General features: G+C 42.0%; 1 protein-coding gene and 1 long non-coding RNA gene across 3 annotated transcripts in view; one reads left to right on the plus strand and one right to left on the minus strand.

Annotated features, from left to right (window-relative positions):
• Window positions 1-3,531: 3,531 nt before the first annotated feature.
• Window positions 3,532-23,540, minus strand: LOC137341201 (uncharacterized). Of its 2 annotated transcripts, none has more exons than XR_010966981.1 (3): window positions 23,092-23,540; window positions 16,561-16,631; window positions 3,532-3,846 (listed from the first exon to the last, which is right to left on the minus strand). It is a non-coding gene; the product is annotated as an uncharacterized lncRNA (long non-coding RNA). The 2 variants fall into 2 exon arrangements; XR_010966982.1 differs by lacking the exon at window positions 3,532-3,846 and adding an exon at window positions 3,945-3,996.
• The window catches only part of usp43a (ubiquitin specific peptidase 43a), a 356,354-nt gene continuing 355,009 nt past the window's right edge, over window positions 22,769-24,113 (plus strand). The window contains exon 1 of the mRNA XM_068004243.1: window positions 22,769-23,701. Coding sequence (XP_067860344.1) covers window positions 23,054-23,701 — 648 coding nt within the window. The 5' untranslated portion in view covers window positions 22,769-23,053. The remainder of the gene's footprint in view (window positions 23,702-24,113) is intronic.

Below are 24,113 nucleotides of genomic sequence, written 5' to 3' on the forward strand. Positions count from 1 at the left end.
CTGCATGGCTACAGTTTTTGGTCAGTTAGTGGGGGTGGGGAGGGGGGGAGGGTATTATGCATTGCTTTTTTTTGCTTCTGGGGAGCACAGTGGGAAGAACATCCAGGCTATTTTTCTTGGATTTGCTGGGGTGGGTGGAGGGGAGTTTAGTTGTCCAAGGTCTCACTTGGCTTGTAGTGGCGGAGGCGGGGGGAGGAAACAAAATCAAAGGGAGAGATTTGTTGATCATTGATGGTGCGGAGTGAAAGGGGGTTTTAATAAGGACAGGTCTGATTTTGCTGGTAAGGGAGGGATACTATGAATGGGAAAAAGGCTGAGGTGTGATTGATCAACAGTAACTACTATACCAACGGTGAGGAGATTCAGTATAATGCAATACAGCCAAGGACATTCTCATTGGGCTTACTGGCAACACAAACAATTGCTAGCCATGAGTTCAATATATGTACATCTTCAGTGGGCACAAACACACTAAGAGGAAGTGTTCTTAAGAATTAAGACCAGGAGATTAATAATGATCATGTGATACAAGCAGTAACCTACTTTAGGAACTGGTGAATATCGGTACACATGGGATCAGCAACAGGGCAATTTTAAGTCTAGAGACGGTGCATTGCGGCTTTACAATGCACTGGTCAGACCACACTTAGTATATTGCATTTGGTTTTGGTTATCATGCTACACTAAGACGTACTTACATTGGGAAAGGCATAGAAAATGGCAACAAAACCAATCCTAAGTCTAAAGCAGATGAGCAGTGAAGAAAGATCATAGAAGCTTAAGATTTACGGTCTGGAAGGACTTCTAACATTTATTTCTGGCCATTAATTCTGCTTGGGTTATCTCTGCTTAGGGAAGGAATCTTACTCATATCTTCCCTTGTGAATACTTGGAGGAAGTAATCATTCAGAACATTAACCTCTGTTTCAGCTCCCTTTGCATCTTTTATGGTCTCTTGTCTGTCACTGTTCCCACTGTTGATGCTGAAAGAATTTCTTTCTTTATGCTTTGCATCCTCCAGATACTTTTTCCAGATCTCTCTCTTCCCCCTATGATCACACTTTTAACATGTTTCTGTGTATTCCTTTATTCATCCCAATGGACCCCTTCCCCTTTTTTTCCCGAAGGGTTTATAGAGTTTGTTTTTCCTCCTTATTTCCTTCTGATTCAATTGTTAATCCATTTAGGATCACGCTTGTTTATTGTTAGTTTTATCTTTGTTATATCAAAGACTTCTAACCAGATAGTAGTTCATTCTGTAACTTTATACCTCCAGCAGGATCAACTTCCTTTACCACCCAGGTGTACCTGATATATAGGGAAACACCATTTCATATTCTGTCCACTGTATATTTTCTGTATACTCTATATGTTGTATTTGTTTCCATTCTCTGAAAACAGCCAGATTTCTGATATTCCTCCCACACCTCTACTGCCTCAAAAGCCTTTTCTTTCTAGCTCCTCTATTTCTAATGTTCATGGCTCTCCACGTTATTGTCGACTTGCTTTCTTTCTTGTCCTTCACTGTCTGCTTGTTACTGATCTTTGGGTCATGTATGTTTCTGTCAGTTTCTGTGTCCATACCCACCTGTTAACTACCTTCCACTCTACAATCATCTGGGCTTCAAGTTCCTCCCTGCCCTCTTTCCCCAACTTAAATGATTTAAATAAGTTTAAATGATTCTTGATAGCTGCATCAATGTTTGTCACAAATCTCATTGTTCCTACTTTGTTTAAGTGCAGTTCTTTTTTGTTCTGAAAATATCCCCAGATTTTTCTGTCAAAATTACGGTGAGGCTAATGGCACTCACTGTTACTTAAGTGCAAATGGTATAGCAACTTCAGGCGAGGGGCAGGTGCATGATCAAATGCCAATATCTAAAAGTTGCTGTTTCAAGTTGCACCGCTCTACTGTTTGCTTCCCGAAAACGGCATCTTGCTATCCACCTCACCATTGGAATACATTGAATGTCGTGACGCTGCTGTATTTATGCACGAGATACGAACTAAACCTGCGACAGAAAGTTACTAAGTCTTGTCATTACAAATGCAAATACCCTTTTAAAGATGTGATAACTGTTAATTACTGCCAATCAACCTCTCTGGCACTGAAAATTAACTATTAAAAGTGTGGAGTCTCATTCCTTTCGGTATTGATTGTTGGAGAGTTTAGAAATGTCAAATTTAAAAAATGTTAATTTTTTTTACTTTCCCTTTCTGTCTTTTTTTCCCTCTCTCTCCTAATCCAATCTTTCTTTCCTTCTCTTTTATTTCTGTTTCTGTACCTGATTTGACATTGAATTCACCCACTCTAATTTATACTTCCTTCTCTGTCATTCCTTTGTTTATTTCACAATCCTTCAATTTGATTTGTTAAAGAGATACACAGTTGCTTGCCCTGTTCACTCAGGTCCCAGATACCCAGTTTCCCTTGCTGCATTATCAGCTTGCAGTATCTGCAACTTGCCACGCGAAAAATTTAAAAACCTAAACGTGCAAGGGCAAGTCTAACTAATGGCATACGCCGTTAGATGTCCTGCTGCAGCAAAATCTGAGCCACTAAAGGAGTAGTCCCATTTTCACATCAGAATGTCAGCCATTCATTTATTCCCAATTTTCTTACTGAACTCTCCTCCTTTGCCAAATGCCAAAAGTATATTCGAGAATATTATGTTTCATCTCCTATTTTTGAGTTTTGACGCTATCCTCACTTATGTGACTTTTAAGGCCTTTATCCTACATGGACTGCTATCATTGACTCACTTCCTAATCCACCCCTAATTTTTAATAGGAACAACTAATTTACTCAAAGAATTGTAAATATTTGAAATGATGTGCCACAGGGTAGTAGAGGCAATAACTACGTGGTTATTCAAGATACAGTTGAATGCTGTGATGTGAGAGTAGTATATGAGAGGGCTGAGCTTTGGCAGGCTGAATGAACTTTTCTCATCCCTGACTTTTCTTATATTCTGCTTCCAATTTGACACTTTAAGAGGCATTTAATAGACTGCCCTCATTTTCTTCACAACTAGATTTACTATCCACACGTTCATTGACAACATAAATAAATAAAGAGAAACTCTGCCTACTAGGATCTGTGAGTTCTGCATATGACAATGTTCTCATGTGAAAATAATCACAATCTAGACATAAAGCTGTGTTTAGCATTCCTACCTTATTTCTTCAGGTAGTAGGCATATATGTTTTTCTCTGACAAATTCCAAATTCTCAAAGAAGCACTGCATTTATTTCCAATGGCCCATGATACAATAATATTTCAATCCCTATTGCACTTAGAAGCAACTCAAATCACAGAGAACGATTAAAGCTATATAACCGTCTCTCCATGTGGAACAGTTGTGTTCTTGGTTCACAAAATAACTATAAATTGAAATTATATTTATTTCAAATGATGGTTTTATTATTTTCTACAACGATAGCTGGACAGATTCAATCAGACATCATAGTAAAATAAGCAAAGGGTCAGTACATAGACATAACAGCAATTGACTGTGATACCAGACCAAAGATAAGCAAATAACAAAAGGGTATTTATTCCATTTAAAATATGGCAATAGATCCCCTATGGTACATCAGTGAATACAGTATAATATTGTATTGTAAAAATTACGTTGATAGAGAGTTGCCAATCTTCTGATGGCTCTGTAGATAAATGCAACACATGGTGTGATGCTGAAGCTACACATATCGTGAAGGTTCCAGGCATAATCCTTGGTCTATACTGAGTTAGTTGAGCTCAGCTGGGAAAGTGACGTGGCTGTTACAATTGGTCTCTGTATCCCCAGACTATGCAGCAGATATATTCCCACTGTATCACCTATGCTGAAAAGTGCATGTATGGATATCAGGTAAAGATTGAATTAAGCTTCCGTGTGATTACTTACTATGTTAAGATAACATGCTGGCACTCACGATCTAGGCTCGTGTGTGAAGAATGGTCACTTGGGTGAGGTACTGCAGAGCTTCCTCCACCTGTACCCCAGTAAGAGAGGGTAATAAAAAAGGGGTCAGTGTTGGTTCCTTAAATTGTTATGCTAGAAAATTGAATGCGCTGGTAATTATCTGGAACATATGTTGATGTTAGTGGTGATGCAATTTCAATATATCATCAATCACATGTTACCTAGTAAATATTCAAAATTCTTCCCAATGAATACAATTAATTACAAGTACTTCACTTGTGTTGCAGCACAAAAACTAAAATTGGAATGCATGTTCTCCCCTTAGCAGCCAAGAGGCAAAGTTAAGCCATTAGCATCTGTTCTGGCCACACTTTCCTACCTGTAAAATTCCCCAAACAGACAACAATGCACCTTTTAAAGAGAAATTATATTTCAGAATTTATAGTCTTTATTGTTGATGTTTTGTTATGTGGATCCCAGAAAATTGGGGAGAAAGAAGGGAAGAATTCCCTTGTAAGCCATGGTAATCATATATTCCTATTGAAGAATAATGAATCTTCAAGATGTGTCAAATTTAAGAAAGTCAATCATATGGGGTTGTAACTCTCCCCACAGGTTCAGGTTCACATCAATCCTGGTTATTGAAGCACAGAGCCAAGAAGTCCCCAAACCATTCAGCACCAACTTGTTTATTTTATTCGATATTCAGCGCAAGTTGAAGATTAAACATTTATCCACAGGAAGAGATTGCTACTGTTCAAATGGCAGAATTTACATGGGTGGACATTTCTTTTTCTCACTTTTGAAGCCACAAAGATGAAAGAAAGAGAATTTGCACACAACCTAAAAATATCACCAAAGTGGATAACAATTTCCTTCATTTTTACTTGTTAATCTTTGCTCTGGGAAGAAGTATTCGCACACATTTAAGAAAAATGTGTGGTTGTGTAACTTTACCTCTGAATATAACCCGTAAAGGATATGTCACTTGTTGAATATGAGCAAACATTTCGGGCTTGAGACATAGAAACAATCCTTGATGTATTGAGAATCCAACTTACTCCCAAGTTGAAACATCTGCCACAGATGAAAGTCTGAACATAGTTCAACAAATTTTGCCAAAGCTGGCTTTGCATATTAGTGGCAGGTCCTAGTAGGGCCCAACACACTGCAGCATCAGTAACCCATGTTCAGGATGCTCACTCTTAAATAAAGCCAATTTATTGTGTGAGGAATTGTACATATGAACCCATGTCATGCCACTCTGAGATGGTGCTTTAATAGATCAAGATGCTGCACTTCCCAAACAGTCTAAATATAGTCTTTTTAATAAAAGTATTTATTAGAAAGAAAAACTGTATATTTAATTTAAAAGTCTACATTGGATTTGGAAAAAAATTATGCAAGATTTTATGAAGGCTGCATTTTATACATTACAATTATTGCATGTGTGATATGCAATTTAAAATAGGAAATTAGGATCTCTAAATATTAGTGTATGAATGATTAATGAGTTCACATGAAATTCCTTTGTCAGCTATATTAATGGAGGCATTAATGGCAGGAGGATGGGAACTTGAGAGGAGATTCAGAAGGGAGATTAACAAAGCTGGAAGTGGAAGGCAGAAAAGTAGTAAGTGAAATTGGAAGGCAGCGGAAACAAAGGCCAGCAGCAAATAAGGTCAAAATAGGAAAAAAATGTTAAAAATGTAATATTAAAGGCACTTTATCTGAATGCACGCAGCATTCACAACAAGGTAAATTGATGGCACAAATAGAAGTAAATGGGTATGATCTAATTGTCATTACGAAGACGTGGCAGCAGGGTGACCAAGGCTGGGAACTGAATATTCAAGGATATTTGACATTTAAGAAGGACAGGCAAAAAGGAAAAGGAGGTGGGGTAGCGCTGTTAATAAAGGATGAGATCAGTTCAACAGTGAGGAAGGATCTTGGCTCAGAAGATCAGGATGTAGAATCAGTTTGGGTGGAGCTAAGAAACAGCAAGGGGCAGAAAACATTGGTGGTAGTTGTTTATAGGCCACCAAATAGTGGTAATGTAGGGCATGATATAAAGCAGGAAATTAGAAGTGCATGTAACAAGGGTCATACAGTAATCATGGGGGACTTTAATCTACATATAGATTGGGCAAACCAAATTAGCATTAATACTGTGCAGGATGAACTCTTGGAATGTATACGGGATGGTTTTCTAGATCAGTATGTTGAGGAACCAACTAGGGAACAGGCTATTTTAGATCTAGTATTGTACAATGAGAAAGGGTTAATTAATAATCTTGTTGTAAAGAAGCCCTTAGGGAAGAGTGACCATAATATCATAGAATTCTTCGTTAAGTTTGAAAGTGATGTAGTTCTATCCGAAACTAGGGTCTTAAATCTAAACAAAGGAAACTACGAAGGTATGAGGCGCAAGTTGGCTGTGGTTGATTGGAGAACTACATTAAAAGGTACAATGGTAGACAGGCAATGGCTAGCATTTAAAGAATCAATACATAATTTGCAACAAATATATATTCCTTTAAGGCACAAAAACCCAACAGGAAAAGTGGTTCAACCGTGGCTAACAAGAGAAATTAAAGATAGTATTAAATCAAAGAAAGAGGCATATAAAGTTGCCAGAAAAAAACAGTAAGCCTGAGGATTGGGTGCATTTTAGAATTCAGCAAGGAAGGACAAAGAAATTGATGAAGAAAGGGAAAATAGAATATGAGAGTAAACTAGCGAGAAACATAAAAACGGACTGTAAAAGCTTCGATAGGTATGTAAAAAGGAAAAGACTGTCGAAAGCAAATGTGGGTCCTTTACAGACAGAAACGGGAGCATTTATAATGGGGAATAAGGAAATTGCAGAGAAATTAAACAAATACTTTGGGCCCGATATTAGGAGGGAGGCGGGTTGGCAGCGGGGGGTCGACTGGGCGCGTGCTTCCGGGTTTCCTGTTGCAGACCTGCGCAGCGGGCGCACTGCGCACCTGCATCACAGGCTGTCAGCAGGGGGAGCCCGATTTAAAGGGGCAGTCCTCCAATGCTTCTCCTGCAGCAAAGAGCCAATTTTGGAGCATGGAGCAGGCCAGAGGCAAGGCTGCTCCAAGGTTCTCTGACTCCTCACTCCAGATGCTGCTCGATGGGGTGAAGAGGAGGAGGGAAATTCTGTTCCCATCTGATGGAAGGAGGCGGCCTCCTTCTGCCACCAAGAAGGCCTGGCTCGAGGTGGCAGAGTAGGTCAGCAGCAGCAGCAATGTCGCCCGAACCTGGGTCCAGTGCAGGAAGCGCTTTAATGAGCTAACCAGGTCAGCCAAAGTGAGTATACTTACGCATTCTCCCACACTCCATCTTCCACATCACCTCCACCACCACACAACTCCTTCTGCACTGCCACCACAACGCTCCTCACATCCACTCAACCATCATCCTCACCTTGCCTGCACATACTCACCGCCCCAGTTCCCATTCGAACACTACCACGCAACCCAATCCTCATACAATCTCATGGCTATGTCTCACACGCACCCTCCCATGCATCTTCCTCATGGTCATCCCCACCCACACCAATGCATGCAGCGGTTTACTATGCAACCATCACTCAATCATGCCTCTCTGTGTTTTGCCTTGATAGGAGAAGAGATGCCAGAATGCCCGGGAGAGGGCAAGGACCGGAGGGGGCCCGCCACACCAGGTGGTCCTAACGCACACGAAGCAGCAGGCAATGGAAATAAGCTGCACGCTGGAGTGCCTGTCTGTGGCGGACGCCGAGACTGGGAGCACACAAGTGGCTGGTGACAGAAATCTATCACTCAGCACTTATGATAGCAAATGATCTTAACATCACTTGGCATCTGCAGCACCTCAACATCTGTCCACGTGCTTAATATTGCTTTCTGTTCTCTTGCAGGGCCATTTGCGACCGCTGTGACGGCGGAGGGCGATCCCTCAGAGGACCTGCCGGCCTCTGAGGGAGCATCGTCACATTTGAGCCAGCCGTCCACCAGCGCAGATACACACACCTCGGTGGGTTCCTGTCCTCAGTTAGTTGGGCTTGCACATGGTGAGTTACCACGCACGTGTGAGCACGAGCAGACCCTGGTGGCAGGGGCAACCGTGGAGAGTCCGCGTCGGTGGGAGCACTCTTCTCCAGGCTCTGCTCAGCTGGACCCAGATGCTGAATCCTGGGGGCCAGCCGTGAAAAGGAGAGTCATTGAGGGCCAGCAGCACATTGCCGAGGTACTGGAACAGTTGCCACGCGCACAATCCGCAATCGCGCAGAGGATGGAGGAGTCCAACTCCTGCATGAGTGGAATACTGTCACAGGGACGTGAAGGCATCTCTGAGATAGTGTCACGGGTAGGTGCGGGAATGTCTGCGATGGAGGAAAGGCTAGTCTCCATCGAGCTTCAAGCACGGCTCAACAATGAGTCCATTCAGGCCCTGATAACGGCCGTTCGGATTCAGGGTGAGCAACATTCTGCCACCTTAAACAGGCTGACAGATACATTACAACTGGCCTTCAAAGGCTTCACACAACTCCTCCAAACTGTCATCCAGCAGGGTGGAAAGAGTGATGTGGGCCTGGCCCAGGAGAGGGTTGATGGCGAAAGGGGACATGGAAGTGGGGATGCCACTCAACGCGCTCCCACGTCTCACCCGTTGCTCCCCTCTCAACCAGTACCCGCAATGCTGCCTCCTCTCCAGGTGGCCGAGTCTGCCCGTGTATAGGTGCAGGTGGAGCAGTCTTTGGAGGGGCCCTCATGGGCACCGAAACCCAGAGGGCGATCGTGCAAAGCATCTCATCGGTCAGGGCATGGACAAGAGCAACCTGCCAATACCTCTGCTGAAGCCACAGGGGTAGCACCACGTCAGGGTTCCCGTAAATGTAAGGTGAAGATTTTGGGAGAACAAAGGGGGATGTACAGGGGTGTATGACAGAATGTCATGTTTTTCATTTAGTTTTGTTTGTTTTGCCAAGCATGTTAAAATTTGTTATCACCACTACTGCCACGTCTTTGCAAATCTTGTCTGGTTTGTGCAATAATGCCCTTTCCTGAGGATCACATGAAGACCCACAACTGATGCCACCCATTGTGTCACTGCAGAGTGGGTGTAGGTGTATTTGCAGGGCTCTTTTGTGCTGACGACTGAGAGATGCCGGCGATGTCCCTGGTGGCACCCTGGAACGATCCGGAGGAGAAGTTGTTGAGGGCAGTGGTGACTTTGACAGCGACAGGTAAGAAGATGGTGCTCGGGCCGGCCGGGAGCAGCTTGGCATGACAGAGGCTGCAGATGTCCACGACTACATGTCGAGCGACTCTGAGCCTCCATGTGCACTGCTCCTCAGAGAGGTCCAGGAAGCTGAGCCTCGATCTGTAGACCCTGTGGCAAGGGTAGTGCCTTCTGCGACGCATCTCACTCTGCAGTTGCCCTCCCTCCTGCTGTCCAGGTGGATGTGTCACAGCACTGTGTTGTGGAGCTCCACGTGTCAGTGGTGGACGGCGAGGCTGGTGATGCTGTTCGTCCTCCGATGAGGTCATGACTGCAGCTATGGCGGCCCCCATCCGTAAGATGTACGTTTGAGGGGGTCCGCAAGGTAGGTTAATGTGTCTGCACACCGAGGTTGAGGTTCCAAGTTTGTGAATTTTTGTGTTAGGAGGAGGGTGGTGCAGGCCAAACTTTGTCCAAAGTGACAGAATGGCCTCCTGCAATGAGTGAGGCTCTCCCCCCTCCACCTGTCAAATGGACCTTTGCAGTTCCCACAGGCTGGTGGCTGCAACACGTCTGCTTCAACTGGGAGTGTTTCCCCCAGTACGGGAAACACACTCAGTTGAGATGAATTGGGATTTAATTGGGATCCCGCCGGCTTTAATTGCCGGTGGGAGTCCCGCATGTGGGGGCTGCGTGCGCATCTAAGCGTGTCATTGGGGAACCCGGAAGTGGGCGGGTTGGAGCCGGGCTCCGGACCCGCCCCGGGATTACCCAATTTTAGCAGCCTCCGCCCCCCCCCCCCCCCGCCACAAACACACTCGCTCAGCCATCTGAAAATCGACCCCTTTGTGTCTGTCTTCATGGAAGAAGACACAAAAAACCTCCCAGAAATAGGAGAGAACCAAAGGTCTAGCGAGAATGAGGAACTGAAAGAAATTAGTATTAGTAAAAAAAAAAATAGTACTAGAGAAATTAATGGGACGAAAAGTCGATAAATCCCAAGGACCTGATGATCTACATCCCATGGTTTTGAAAGAGGTGGCTGTCGAGATAGTGGATGCATTGGTTGTCATCTTCCAAAATTCTATAGATTCTGGAACGGTTCCTGCAGATTGGAGGGTAACAAATGTAACCCCACTATTTAAGAAAGGAGGGACAGAGAAAACAGGGAACTACAAACCTGTAGCCTGACATAAGTACTCAGGAAATACTAGAATCTATTATAAAGGATGTGAAAACAGGACACTTCGAAAATAATAATAGGATTTGGCAGAGTCAACATGGATTTATGAAAGGGAAATCATGTTTGATAAACCTATTTGAGTTCTTTGAGGATGTAACTAGTAGAATAGATAAGGGGGAACCAGTGGATGTGGTGTATTTGGATTTTCAGAAGGCTTTCGATAAGGTCCCACACAGGAGGTTGGTGAACAAAGTTAGAGCAATGTAATTGGGGGTAATATACTGGTTGAGAATTGGTTAACAGACAGAAAACAGAGAGTCGGAATAAATGGGTCTTTTTCAGACTGGCAGACTGTGACTATTGGGGTACCACAGGGATTGGTGCTTGGGCCCCAGCTAGTCACAATCCATATCAATGATTTAGATGAGGGGACCAAAGATATTATTTCCAAGTTTGCTGATGACACAAAACTAGATGGGAATGTGAGTTGTGAGGAGGATGCAAAGAGGCTTCAAGGAGATATAGACAGGCTAAGTGAGTGGGCAAGAACATGGCAGATGGAATATAATGTGGAAAAATGTGAAGTTATCCACTTTGGTAGGAAAAACAAATGCAGAGTATTTTTTAAATGGTGAGAGATTGGGAAATGTTGATGTTGAAAGGGACCTGGGTGTCCTTTTACATGAGTCACTGAAAGCTAACATGCAGTGCAGCAAGCAATTAGGAAGGCAAATGGCATGTTGGCTTTTATTTCAAGAGGATTCGAGTACAGGAGTAAAGATGTCTTACTGCAATTATATAGGGCCTTGGTGAGACCGCACCTGGAGTATTCTGTACAATTTTGGTCTCCTTACCTAAGAAAGGATATATTTACCTTTGAGGGAGTGCAACGAAGGTTCACCAGACTGATTCCTGGGATGGCGGGATTGTCCTCTGAGGAGGGATTGAGTAGACTAGGCCTGTATTCTCTACAGTTTAGAAGAATGAGAGGTGATCTCATTGAAACATACAAAATTCTTACAGAGCTCGACAGGGTAGATGCAAGGAGGATGTTTCCCCTGGCTGGGGAGTCTAGAACCAGGGGTCACAGTCTCAGAATAAGGGGTAGGACTGAGATGAGGAGAAATTTCTTCACTCAGAGGGTGGTGAATCTTTGGAATTCTCTACCCCACAGGGCTGTGGAGGCTCAGTCATTGAGTACATTCAAAACAGAGATCGATAGATTTCTAGATATTAAAGGCATCAAGGGATATGGGGATGGTGCAGGAAAATGGCACTGAGGTAGACGATCAGCCATGATCTTGTTGAATGGCGGAGCAGGCTCGAGGGACCGGATGGCCTACTCCTGCTCCAGTTTCTTATGTTCTTACGTTCTTATGCATTAACCCATTTATTTTAAATGGGTTAGTGTCTCTGTTAAAATGGCGGAGAAAGGAATTTCGTAAGAACTCGTCAACAACTATAACAACTTACATTAATTTCACACCTTTAATGTAGCAAAACGCCCCTATGTACTTCACAAGAAGAGGGGATCGGATACTGAGCAGGAATTGAGGGAAGTGTTGGAGGAGGTGACTCAATGCAAGGTCAAAGAAGTCGGTTTTGAGGAAGATTTAAGTGTTTGCATGCTAATATTTGAAGAGCCTAGCTTAAGGCATTTGAGTGATATTATTAATACTTACTACCAGTAGTATTACCATATATTTTTCCTCCTTTTCATATATGTAAAAGGTGTCGATATATTTGGCAGCAACAGCAGCTGGGGCTATTCATGTGCTATTTGTCTGAATAATTGAAAACTTGCACACAAAGTAACAATAAAAACACAACACACCACATCCTTCAAATGATGCCAGCAGCAAAACTGTGATTAATATACATGCACATTGTCTTCTGGGATGTTTGTGTGAAATAGGAAATGGATGGCAGGTGTTCTGATGCATTTCCCACCTGGTATAACCGACTGGTTTGCCTTGTGTTTCCAAACAGTTCCAGCGTTATTAACGTAGATGACATGCCATTTACTTCATCAAGTAAATCAAACCTTGGGCATGTCCGGAGCAAGAGTGTACAGAAAGCAATTACAAGAATGGAAAAACTCCTGAAAGCTGTTTGTTTCCAGAGAGAGAGAGAGAAAGAGAAATTCTTAGGAGATTTCTTCTGCGTACGAACAACAGATTTACGCTTTTGGTACACATAGCATTGAAGGAAATATTCTCTCCTTTGTCTTTGTAGTTCTCGCTTTCACTAAGGTGAGTGATGGGATGAAAGAGGGTTTTATACCTGAGCAAGATGACAAGTAACTTGCTTGTTTTCAATTTCTAAGACTTTTAGTATCTCCACAAAGAACTACAGCTTTGTGATATTTCTTGTGCTTAGCTCCCTGACTAGCTTAGGGCAGTGCCTACAAACTAGCCCAATTATCATTGCAGTGATCACCACAAGTGTGCGTGCAGACTGCAGCACAATCCTGAACTCAATTCTTTGCTCACTAACTTTGTTGCACTCTTGTTATGATAACGTCCATGGGAGGTGGCAGCAGGAGCTGCCAAACCTTCCTAATCTCAGAATTCACCACATTTGTTTTATTATAAAATATGTTCCAATTGTTCCTTGGGGCCTCCTCAGTCCCAGTGGAACTGAATGTTTTGCTTTTGATATCTTTTCAGTTTCTCCCAGCAAACTCTTTGAAACAGAAGCTACTTCTTACCGACTTTGTAACCAGCTTTTGGGATGAGGTTTTCAAGAGAAAATGTTGTTAATCACTTCAACAAAGTGACCCTCTTCTCCTATTGTTTTGTTGATAGATCCTGATCAGAGAAGCTTCTTGAAAGAGTTTGGGTAAGCTAGAGTTCATTTTGTCTTCCCCAAATATCTATTGAAATAGAGTTTATTCAAAAAGGGAATTACTGTACACAAATGCTCACCACAGCCATAATTAAAAGAAAATGCCAGCACCACTGGCAGCCACCTTACACTCTATTTGACCAAGGCCAAAGTTGTAACGGTGGCATAAACTGTGGTAATGATCAACTGCTTTGTTTCAAATTATTGCAGTCACAAGAAAAATAAAGTGTCACTGATTAATTAAGCTCTTATCTGTTTCTTAGTAACTGCTCTTAGTAACAATGGCATTGAAAGACCTGCTTTATTTCGTTAATTTGGAATGAGACTTACTTATTTAAAAATGTAACCTATTTTGATATATCTCACTCTGAAAAATAGCCTAGCTCTGTTTGTTCAAATGGGTCTGCAATCTGTCTCACTCTTTTTGATCATAAATCTTACTCCTAATGTTCCACAATGTTGACAGCTCTGCTGTGAGTCCATAAGCAACAAAAAGGTGCATGCCTGTGCTTGACTTTTAATTAAAAGTAATCTGATTCATGACTCACTCTGATAAAAGATTATAGATGTGGGATTTTCAAACTAAATGCCATTCAAACTGAAATGATTTGTTTCTGAATGTTTTGCATTGCTGCACATAATTTGTATGAATTCTAAAAGAAGTGATGCAGATGTTGCCTTGTTTTAGCTTATTTTGGAGAGGAGAAGGTGAATCGAATGGTACCACCACCTGACAAATAACATTTGAAGAGCAGCACACAAACCAGACAGCTTAAAAAGTACATCAAGCCTACTGGAGATACTGCAAAAGAAAAGCCAAACTTCCATTCAATGCAGAAAGAGACAGACCTGAGGAAAAATATCAGGTCTTGGGATGTAGGGGTAGACCAAAATAACAAGGGAGGCGAAGTGCATAGTAAAGAGTTGGCCCCAGAGATGGCAAAATCCAAAATGTTTGAAGGTGGTCTGCCTTGCTATCATACCATTGGATGAGAGGTAACTGCTGGATATTTTATTTTAAAAAGAATATGTATTCAAATGAATTATCATAAAGGGAGATACCTGTACACTTAACTGGTATCTCTTATCCTTTGCTACTGCTTTAAGACAGATAGTTGGAGACAGCCTGCAAGCAGACATTTAATGTAGAACACACACACATGAATAATAATAGTGCACTGTGAGCAGCAGTGATGAGGTATAATATTCTGCCCCCAGTGACAACAGGAATGAGGAATGTTGCACATAGTCCACACTTCCAATTTAATTAGGTAAACAACATGTCTACTTCTACCTAGTCTCTAATCACCATTTCTAAAACAGGATAACAAGGGATAACTGAGAAATGCTGGCAAATGTTCCGCTATCTCCTATTACAATATTTAAGATTCTTGGACTTTGCAGTTGTACTTCTTCCTTCAAATACAAATTCTCTGGGTCAGTCATTTCATGTCAGATTTAAAGCGCTTTCATGATAGGATATTAAGAGCTTAAAGCACATGTGTCTTATGCATAGTGTGAGACTTGGAAGAAATAAACTCCAAGGAAAGATACTGGAAGTAATATGAGAGGAATCATAATTATTCAGATGGATGTTGGTGTAATGATGACTAACTGTGGTACTGATACATTAAATCTCAATTGAAATGATCTATTTTTTGATGAGCTCATTTATCACTGAAGAACCCAATGAGGTAAGTATCAGCTGCCCTGGAGGTGAGTAAGTGGTTTGTTGTTAAGTGGCTACAGGAAGTAATGTTGTATGCAAGTTAAAGAGACTTTTACTGCCTCTGCACTTCAATTCAAGTCAAGTAGGCTTTTCATTGAAAAAATATTTTAACTCCATTTATGTTGGAGTAGCATACCCCAATCACAAAAACATGCCTATTAGAACAGGATGCACTTGAACATAAGTGTATGGGGGTTAAATTTGATAACCCCTGAATCCAGGCGTAGGGGTCATGGTGCGTGATTAACCCGCGCCCAGTCTTGCGATGCAAGCATCATGTGAGATTCGTGCTGCCTGGCCATTTACCTGATATCTGCAAGCTGCCAGGCTTAGCTGTGCTGTTGAGGGCTGCCCACCAGCAGAGGGCCTCCGATATCGCGAGTGGCTAGCACTCTTATTTGCCTCTTATTTGCAAGATATATCATATGGGTCTGCATGGAGTCTGAATGGAGATCAGACATCACACATGTAAAACACAGATGCAGGTCCTGTCCTTATTTTTATAAACTGTTGAGTTACGTTAAAACATTGAATAAAGGTTGCGTATTACTAAATCCCACATCCTCCAATCTGCTTGCCAGACCTCACCAATCTGCCGATCAGAGTTTGTACCAATCTGAGAGAGCATGCACCAAGGTTCTCTGCTGATGCACTAGAGGCCTTGGTGCAAGAGATGGACAGAAGGAGGGGCATCCTTTCTCTGCAGGGGGCATGAGGCCCTCCAGCCAATTGCTCAAGAGGCAGTGGGGAGGCAGTAGAGGACGAGGTCAATGCCAGGCGCATAGCGCCACGAACATGGATGCAGTGCAGGGAGAAGTGCGATGCTTTGACAGGAGTGGTCAAGGTGAGTGTGGTCAACTGTCAAGTGGCATCTCCTATCAAATGCATCACTAGCCGCATCCACTGCTCCACGCACTACACCCCCCCATCACCCACATACCAACAAACTCATTCAATCAGTACTAGATGCTTCCTGTTGCCCTCACACATTATCACTGTTGCAAGCCGCACACCCACAACTCACAGGTCACACACACTAGTAGCTATTCAACCATGATAGGCACATCACCCAAACATCCTGCAGGACACTCACCGACACACATCCTGCTTTCTTGCAGGAGAAGGTGGCACGTAACAGGAGGCAGAAAGTGGCAGTGGCTCCATGGAACTTGAACCTGCTGTCCTCTCTCAGGATGACAGCATTCCAGTCCAACCACTGCCACTCCTCCAGTACCCTTGCTGTTGCCTGTCAGCTAGCCAGCCCAATCCCTGTAGAGTATTGAAACTTTATTATCGGAAGATAGGAACAGGAGTGGTCCATTTAGCCCCTCGAGCCTGTTCTGCCATTCAATGAGATCATGGTTGATCTGTGACCAAACTCCATATGCCTGCCTTAGCCCCATATCCCTTAATACCTTTCGTTAACAAAAATCTATCAATTTCAGATTTAAAATTAACAATTGAGCTAGCATCAACTGCAGAAGAGCGTTCCAAACTTCTACCACCCTTTGCTTGTAGAAGCGTTTCCTAACTTCACTCCTGTAAGTCCTGGCTGTAATTTTTAGGCTACGTCCCCTAGCCCAGTATTCAAGTATAGGTGACCTCCTAAAACAGGCACAAATGCATCAGCAGCCAGAAGCAATAATCCAGCAACTAACCTGTAAATCCTGCATGATCCCTTTAAATAGCGCTGGTGGGGGGTCCTCCATGCTGTTTACGACCTGTTCAGCTGTGCGAGGTTAAGACAGTGCGTTAGCTGGAGGGTTGATCTAACGCATATTCTCCTTACTTACGGCGTTCATTATCTGCAAGTGCGCAAACGCCTTTACCAAGATAGCGCCTATAAAACGGGCGGTAGGTGGCCCAATTTATAGCCCAGAGTAGCTAAAAATGAAATATTTCCACAAAAGCAACCCTAGTAAATTGCAAACACCTGGCACAAACCAATGGCCTTGAAATAATGCTGTTCAATACTCGTGGAGAAATTCTTATTTCTCCATCTATACACATCTGTCTAAATTTCTCTTTCTGCTACTTTAGCAGAGACGTTAACCCATTTAAGATAATAGGTAAACGCCTCTGCTAAAATAGCAGAGAGAGGAATTTCAAATTAATGCACTAAGCATTTGTCTACTAGTATTCCATGTATAATTTCAGGATCAATGTGCATACATTGTTGGATCCAATAAAGTAAGACACGGATATTTTGGCAGTCTAGTGTTAAATTAAAATGTATATTATTAAAACACCTTTGTGGAACAACAGCTACTGTAAATATGTTTTAGCTCAAATCAATTGTCCTGATTATAATGAAAGCTACATTGTATACGACAATATTAATAGTGTTGCTGTGGATGTATATTGCAATATGAAGGAAAACGATTATTTTAGAATTATTAATGGTTACCAGCACCTACATTTATGATTCTTGCCTATTGTTTTGCAAATTCCAATGAATGTTACTGGGCTCCACAACACTGCTCAGGATTTGATACTGGTGACCTATTGTTGTGGCATCATTTTAGGGGATGGTTAAGTTAGGTTTTATAGTGTGAGCCTTTTTGTCGTTTCCCCGCTGACTTACGCATCATGTCATATGAGGTCTGTTAAGAAGTTATGACTGATGAATGTTGGTGTGATTCAAGGGCTGTGGTACCAATCGCTAAGTTAAAAGTCAGTGTGAACCTTAGCTTATCTAAGCTCTGAGTTGACACTGATTTACTTCACACATATTTTAACTGGCGACTTTGCATCAGTCATCACTCCAGTGGACAATGCTCAGTTGCCATCAATGCAATGTACAGTTGACACTAAAGTTATAAATGTCAAGTTATAGTCCAGCAATTTTATTTTAAATTCACAAGCTTTCGGAGGCTACCTCCTTCCTCAGGTGAACGATGGGAGGTAGCCTCCGAAAGCTTGTGAATTTAAAATAAAATTGCTGGACTATAACTTGGTGTTGTAAAATTGTTTACAATTGTCAACCCCAGTCCATCACCGGCATCTCCACATTATAAATGTCAACATGGATACAATTGTAATCCTGGAAAGAATAAGGGGTTCCAAATCAGATTAGGCTGCTGGTCCAGACAGCATTCACTTAAGGATGCTCAAAGAAATGGGAGCTGTGCTAAATGAAACCCCATGCTTATATATTTAACAGCTCTCTAGAATCAGGTTTGTTCCAAAGGACTGGGCGAAGGCTAATGTACTACTATTTGAAAGGAGCATCACATCAGAACCAGAAAACACCTGCTGAGCGTTTTCCAGCATTTTCTGTTTTTATTTCAGGAAATTATCGGCCCATTAGCTTGACTTCAGTTATAGTCGAGTTGCTCAAAGGGATCATTAGAGGTATTCTGAATGACCACCTGAACAGAGAAAGGGTTACTAGTCTGGCTTCTGGAAAAGAAGTTCATGTCTCACCAGCCTGGTTGAATTTTTTGAGGTGTTTACTAGGTTGGTGGATGAAGCTAGCCCGGATAACAGTATTCTTGGATTTTCAAAAAGCTTCAAAAAATCTTTTGACAAGATGCCATATAATAAGCTAATTTATGGGACAGATTCCTGTAGGATTGGAGGGTGAATCTTAGGATGGATAAGGCAAAAGGTAGTGGTTCTGCTTGCAAGTTGATTTCTAGTAGAGACCCACAGGGAGCAACATTAAGACAGTAGGTCTTCATTATCAATATTAGTTATCTGGATTAAAGCATTGGGAGAACTGCCTGCAAGTTTACAGATGACATAAAGATTTCTGTTGGTGTTAGAACCTTGGATGATAAAAAAGGATGAGGTGACTGAAGAGTGCAAATTGAGGAAGGGTTTAGCTGCAACAGTGGGATAAAAGTATATTGTGGAATTGTTCTTGAAGTTTGAAGATTGTTTCTTTTGTAAGTGCTTCACAAGGACTGTGCAGGTGGGCATCTTCAAAAAAGGCTGTTGAGGTCAGACAGTTTTTGTTAAATCAATCTTTCTCATTTATATCACTCCAATTAACTTACTTTCTAAATAGGCAAATGGTGACGCCTTTAATTGTATTTTTTTCTAGGAGAAGCAAAGGTTAGTGATTTTAATTCACATATTTAGGTGATCCTGAATTTTATTCTTCATTAGAATGGTAATTTAGGATAAAGGTTGTATTTACTTTTTAGGGATGTAAACTGGTAGTTTGAGTATGGTTCGTTATTCTCCTTCTTCTGCCCGGAGGGAATATAGCGGTCGGGCTCCAGAGAAGCCAAAGAAATAATTTGTAAGTCAGTCTTTTATTGTCCAATAGAACATGTAGAAATCATCCTCATAAACATCTTACCTCACATGCATGTAGAATAAATTTCATGTAACATAAAATCTGGTACATAACTTATACCTCGATATCAAACCTGAAAGTGAGACATGTGATGTTTTTCTGGCCAGCTATCCAACATAAAACTGGATGTGATACTTACAGTGTGATCAATATGCCAGATTTTATGGTATATAATCTATCAAAAATAGATTGATTGGTTCCTACTTCCTGTATTAGCAGTTGACAGTTTGTCATATAGCTGTAAGTAGGGGCACATTAATTGCTGCATAATTGCATATCTTATTTTATCTAAATTAATAAACATCAAATTATTTCTAATTTACTGATGCTATATCATAAATACACTGCTTTTAAATCATGATTTTTTTGAGGTTGGAGGGAATCATACAGCCTGAAATTTAAGTTTGAGTTTCAGATACAATTAAAAATGCGCTTTGTTCCCTGTGGGAAATTCAATTTATGTTATTTACCTCTCTGCCCTCAATTAATCACCTCTATCTATTTTTAAAGGTTGGTGAAGAAATACCCTCTGAGGTTAAACTATATAACATATAGTTTCCTTCCTCGAAGGCTTGCCATTTTTACCTGTTCCTGCATTAAATTTCTGGATACTGATACTGAATCAGTGTTCGATTAAATCTACTGATCTTGAGTTTAAAGTCACAGCTCTCCAGTCAAAGAAAAATCATTTTCATTTTTGTCTCCTCTCTCTCTCAGCCTGTTCTGTTGATATTAAGTATCTGTAATGACAATTTAGGATAAATTTATACATCTAGTTCTGTGGCACAGTCCAACATGGAACTGTGCTAGAGATCACACAAATGCGAAACAGAAGTACAACCTGAACCTGTAATGAAGAGCATCATTTAAAGGTCAGTTAATTATTCCTGTTATATCAACTAAAGTACCACTATTACCAAACTCATAAGTTTTCTCAAACTGGGAAAAATTATAGGGCTCAAACTAGAGATGTACAAACTGAGAGATACACTATTCTAATTGTTATTAGAACAAACCTATTCTTTATTTGTGTTCTGAAGTTCAGGATAAGTATACTGAATTTGCATTACATCCGAAAGGACTGGAGCCTTGAGCTGCAGTCCTTAAAGTAAGAACGTCTGCAAATTAGTCCTTTTTATGTTCAGAACAGGTCTGATTTATCAGTTGCTTTTTTGGAAAAGGTGGTGATATAAAAAAAAGGTTCAAAAAGATAAGTTTCCATGGAGAAAATGAAGCTGTAGAAGAGGATGGTGGGAAGAAATTGCAGATCTTTTAATATTGTCTTGGAAACAGTGAACAGAAAAGTGTGTGGTACTCTCGACATTGGATGGAAACCTGTAAAGACCATCTGATGTTCAGATCTCACACTGATTGGTTGACAATCTGCATTCCAGAATGGTTGTGTGACCCAAATATTTAGAAATTGTTCTACGCTGGATACATATTTGTCTCATTAGAACTCTTGTGATCTCTGACTGAGGTGTGTAGATCCTTGAATCAATCTGTGAATGTCAAGTATTCCTGCATTCCATATGCTGTTTTCGGTGGGATTTTTGGTTCTTATAATTGAATTTAGATCCAGTTATTAAAACCCATTTGAATTTAAATTGATAAATTTATTGGTATTCTGACTTGGAAAATTTCCACACTAAAAATAGTAGGTCTGTTTTTCAGATGTATATAATAATAATTATTCATTGAAACGTATAAAATTCTGACAGGGGGAGACAGACTGGATGCAAGGAGGATGTTTCCCCTGGCTGGGGGGTCTAGAATGAGGGGGTCACAGTCTCAGGATACGGGGGAGGACATTTAGGACTGAGATGAGCAGAAATTTCTTCACTCAGAGGGTGGTGAACCTGTGGAATTCTCTACCGCAGAAGGCCGTGGAGGCCAAGTCACTGAATATATTTAAGGAGATAGATAGATTTCTAGACACAGAAGGCATCAAGGGGTATGGGGAGAGAGTGGGAATATGGTATTGAGATAGCGGATCAGCCATGATCATATTGAATGGCGGAGCAGGATCGAAGGGCCGAATGGCCTACTCCTGCTCCTATTTTCTATGTTTCTATGTCTCTTCGCCTTATAGCAATAAAGAAGTGGAAAATACATAGATATTATCAAATATATTATGATTTGTGATCCCTCCCATTGCTATGCTGTTTATCATGGGGTTTAACAGTGATCTTGTATGCAGTCTAAAATTGGACGAGATTCAAATTTTACAGCATTAATTGCTGCAGCAATGTTTTTCCCACTGAACATGTTATGTGAAGTTGAAGCATCAGTTAATCAGCAGATCAAACAGATGCCAAAGCCTGGGTTCAAGGATAGAGTTGAAGAAAATTCCTCAGCAGTTTGACCTGTTCTCACCCTTCCATCCACTTGACTATTATACCCCTGTGTCTACTGATTAACTCTTGCAGAGGACGTTTTTTTTCGCTTGTACAATCTCTTGTACAATATCTTGTACTGTGGAATAACAATAAAATTCAAACTCAGCTTCCTCACTTTACAGTCAAGTTTGTTAAATTTGTTTATAATTGTGTTAATATCAAATGGTTTTGAATGTACATGGTTTGTGAAACTATGCAAGATAAGATCCTGTTTTACGTCTCGTTTGTCCTAAGATATTTGACATAATGTCAGCTGATCAGTTGAACTTACACAGCCAGACCTAGAGGACCAACTCCATTAATACTTCTCAGTATCCTTGTGGTAGTATTTTTTTGAACATGCATGAACACTGATGCACATTGCCTGTATGTGTACTCATGGCCAATTTAAACAGTTTTGATAATGGCGTCCAGGAAAGTTTTTAGCCAGTACAGAAGACGTGATATATGGCGCAATTGTGACAAGGGAACCTGTTAGATAGCAAGGGGTGAATTCTTGTTGCATGTATACCGCATGCAACATAATGTTTCTGAATTGGGGCACCAATTTGATTCCTGCCGCTGAGTTGGGTTAAATTTGAAGTAAAGCTGAATTTAAAAGGTGGAATTTGGGTGATTCATCACGCCAAATGGACATCTGGATTTCAGGATGCAGTTGAGTTCTTTGCAACACTGCAAATGGGACTTTGATTAACACAAATGGAAATTTACAAGTTTTATTTCAGAAATACCAAAAATAAAGATCGGGGATCATGTAAAGTATTTTTCCAACAGTTCTCATTTTGTCAATCCTCTGCAGAGCAGCGCAGTGTAATTCGAGTATTCGTGTTAAAAACGGGAGGGTTAAACATATTTGAAAAATAATCTGAAAAATTGAGCAGTGCACTAAGACACTCGTATTCCGTGCTATCCGAGTTTACAACTAAACCTGTTCAGCGACCATGCTGAGAGAGGCGGGGAATGCCAGAGCACGTCGCTGAGTGACAGCCGAGGCGCGGCTTGTCTCCCTCTCCTTAGACCACCAGCAGCAGCAGCATTTCCCGTGTTAAAAAAAAGGGCTCTTGTGCCGAACTGAAGTGGATATTGCAGGGCGAGGGGGGCGGAGCGACACAAGCACCTCCACCAAACAGCTCCACTCATTCAAATGATCGTTAGCGACAACATGGAGTCAGGTAACAACACACCTAGTCTGCACTCAAAATAAAGGGACTCGGACTTCAGCAATCAATTGCAACTCCCTTTTGGAACAAAACAAAACCCACCCTGATTTATTTTCCAGGATATATATAGATAGATTATATATATATACACACACACACATACATACATATGGAATCGGGCGAGTGTCTGAAAGCTCCCGAACCACTTCCTGGACCTGGATGTTAGCAGGAGATCCAGTGGGGTCTGTTCAGGTGATGGAGCCGCAGTAAAAGCCGCGGACAAGAGATGGACGGCGCGGCGGAAGAGAAGCTCGGCAAACCCACCTTAAAGACTAAGATGCCCAAGGGGAAGCAGAGGAAATCCTTCTCCGGCAAACTGTTCAGGAGGAGGTCGCTGAGGTCGGTCGGCAGTTTCGTGAGGGGGGTCTTCAAAACTTTGTTTACTTTGGCTCCTTTTGGAGACGCGGTGAACGCCGAGGAAGAGGAGAAGGAGGAAGAGGAGGAGGAGGACGATGGGGGCTTTCGGGACGGACCCGTTACCCTCGCCACTTCGGTCGAAGGGGGGATCGAGGGTCAAGAGGAGCCCGGCGGCAGCAAGAACCTGCCCCGGCCGCAGTCCCAGCCCGGCTTGGTGCGGGACAGGGTCTCCTGGTGCTACGGGGAGAAAACCCCCGGCGTCCTGGGCTTGAAAAACCACGGCAACACCTGCTTCATGAACGCCGTGGTGCAGTGCCTGAGCAACACCGAGCTGTTCGCCGAGTACCTGGGCTTGGAGCAGTACCGCTCCGAGCTGAAGCAGGTGAGAGCCAACGGTACGCTCCGCAGCAAAGAGCCGCCGTCCCAGTCCAGGGCAGAAGTTACCGAACAGTTGGCGTCGCTGGTCCGGGCGCTGTGGACACTTGAGTACACGCCTGTGCTGTCAGTGCAGTTCAAGGTATGAGCTCTCGCCAGGCAACCTGGCCACTTGGAAAGTGTTTGAGAACAACGTTGTTAAACTCACAGGGTGCTTGGAGCACTAACGTTGAACGGGGTGCCCCGATTTTAAACACAATCGACCCAGCGAAGTGCCCTAAATCACTTTTTTTTTGCAATGACAAAAGTGCTAAACTGAACATTTTGTTTTAATTTAAATCCAAATATTATTAAGCATAAGTCTACCAGTTTAAAAACAACGGGTGAAGTTGCAAAGAGATTCGGTTTTGATGGAAACATGTCAAATAATCGCCAAAAAGTTAAAAATCTGACAGTGCAGAAACAGCAGAAATATTTGTACCTAACGTGTCATCCAAACAGCTATTGAAACCGATAGTTGCTTGCTGTTGGCCGATCATGGAAGGTTTGGCTCT

The sequence above is a fragment of the Heptranchias perlo genome, chromosome 23 (assembly GCF_035084215.1).
Source record: "Heptranchias perlo isolate sHepPer1 chromosome 23, sHepPer1.hap1, whole genome shotgun sequence".
NCBI lineage: Eukaryota > Metazoa > Chordata > Chondrichthyes > Hexanchiformes > Hexanchidae > Heptranchias > Heptranchias perlo.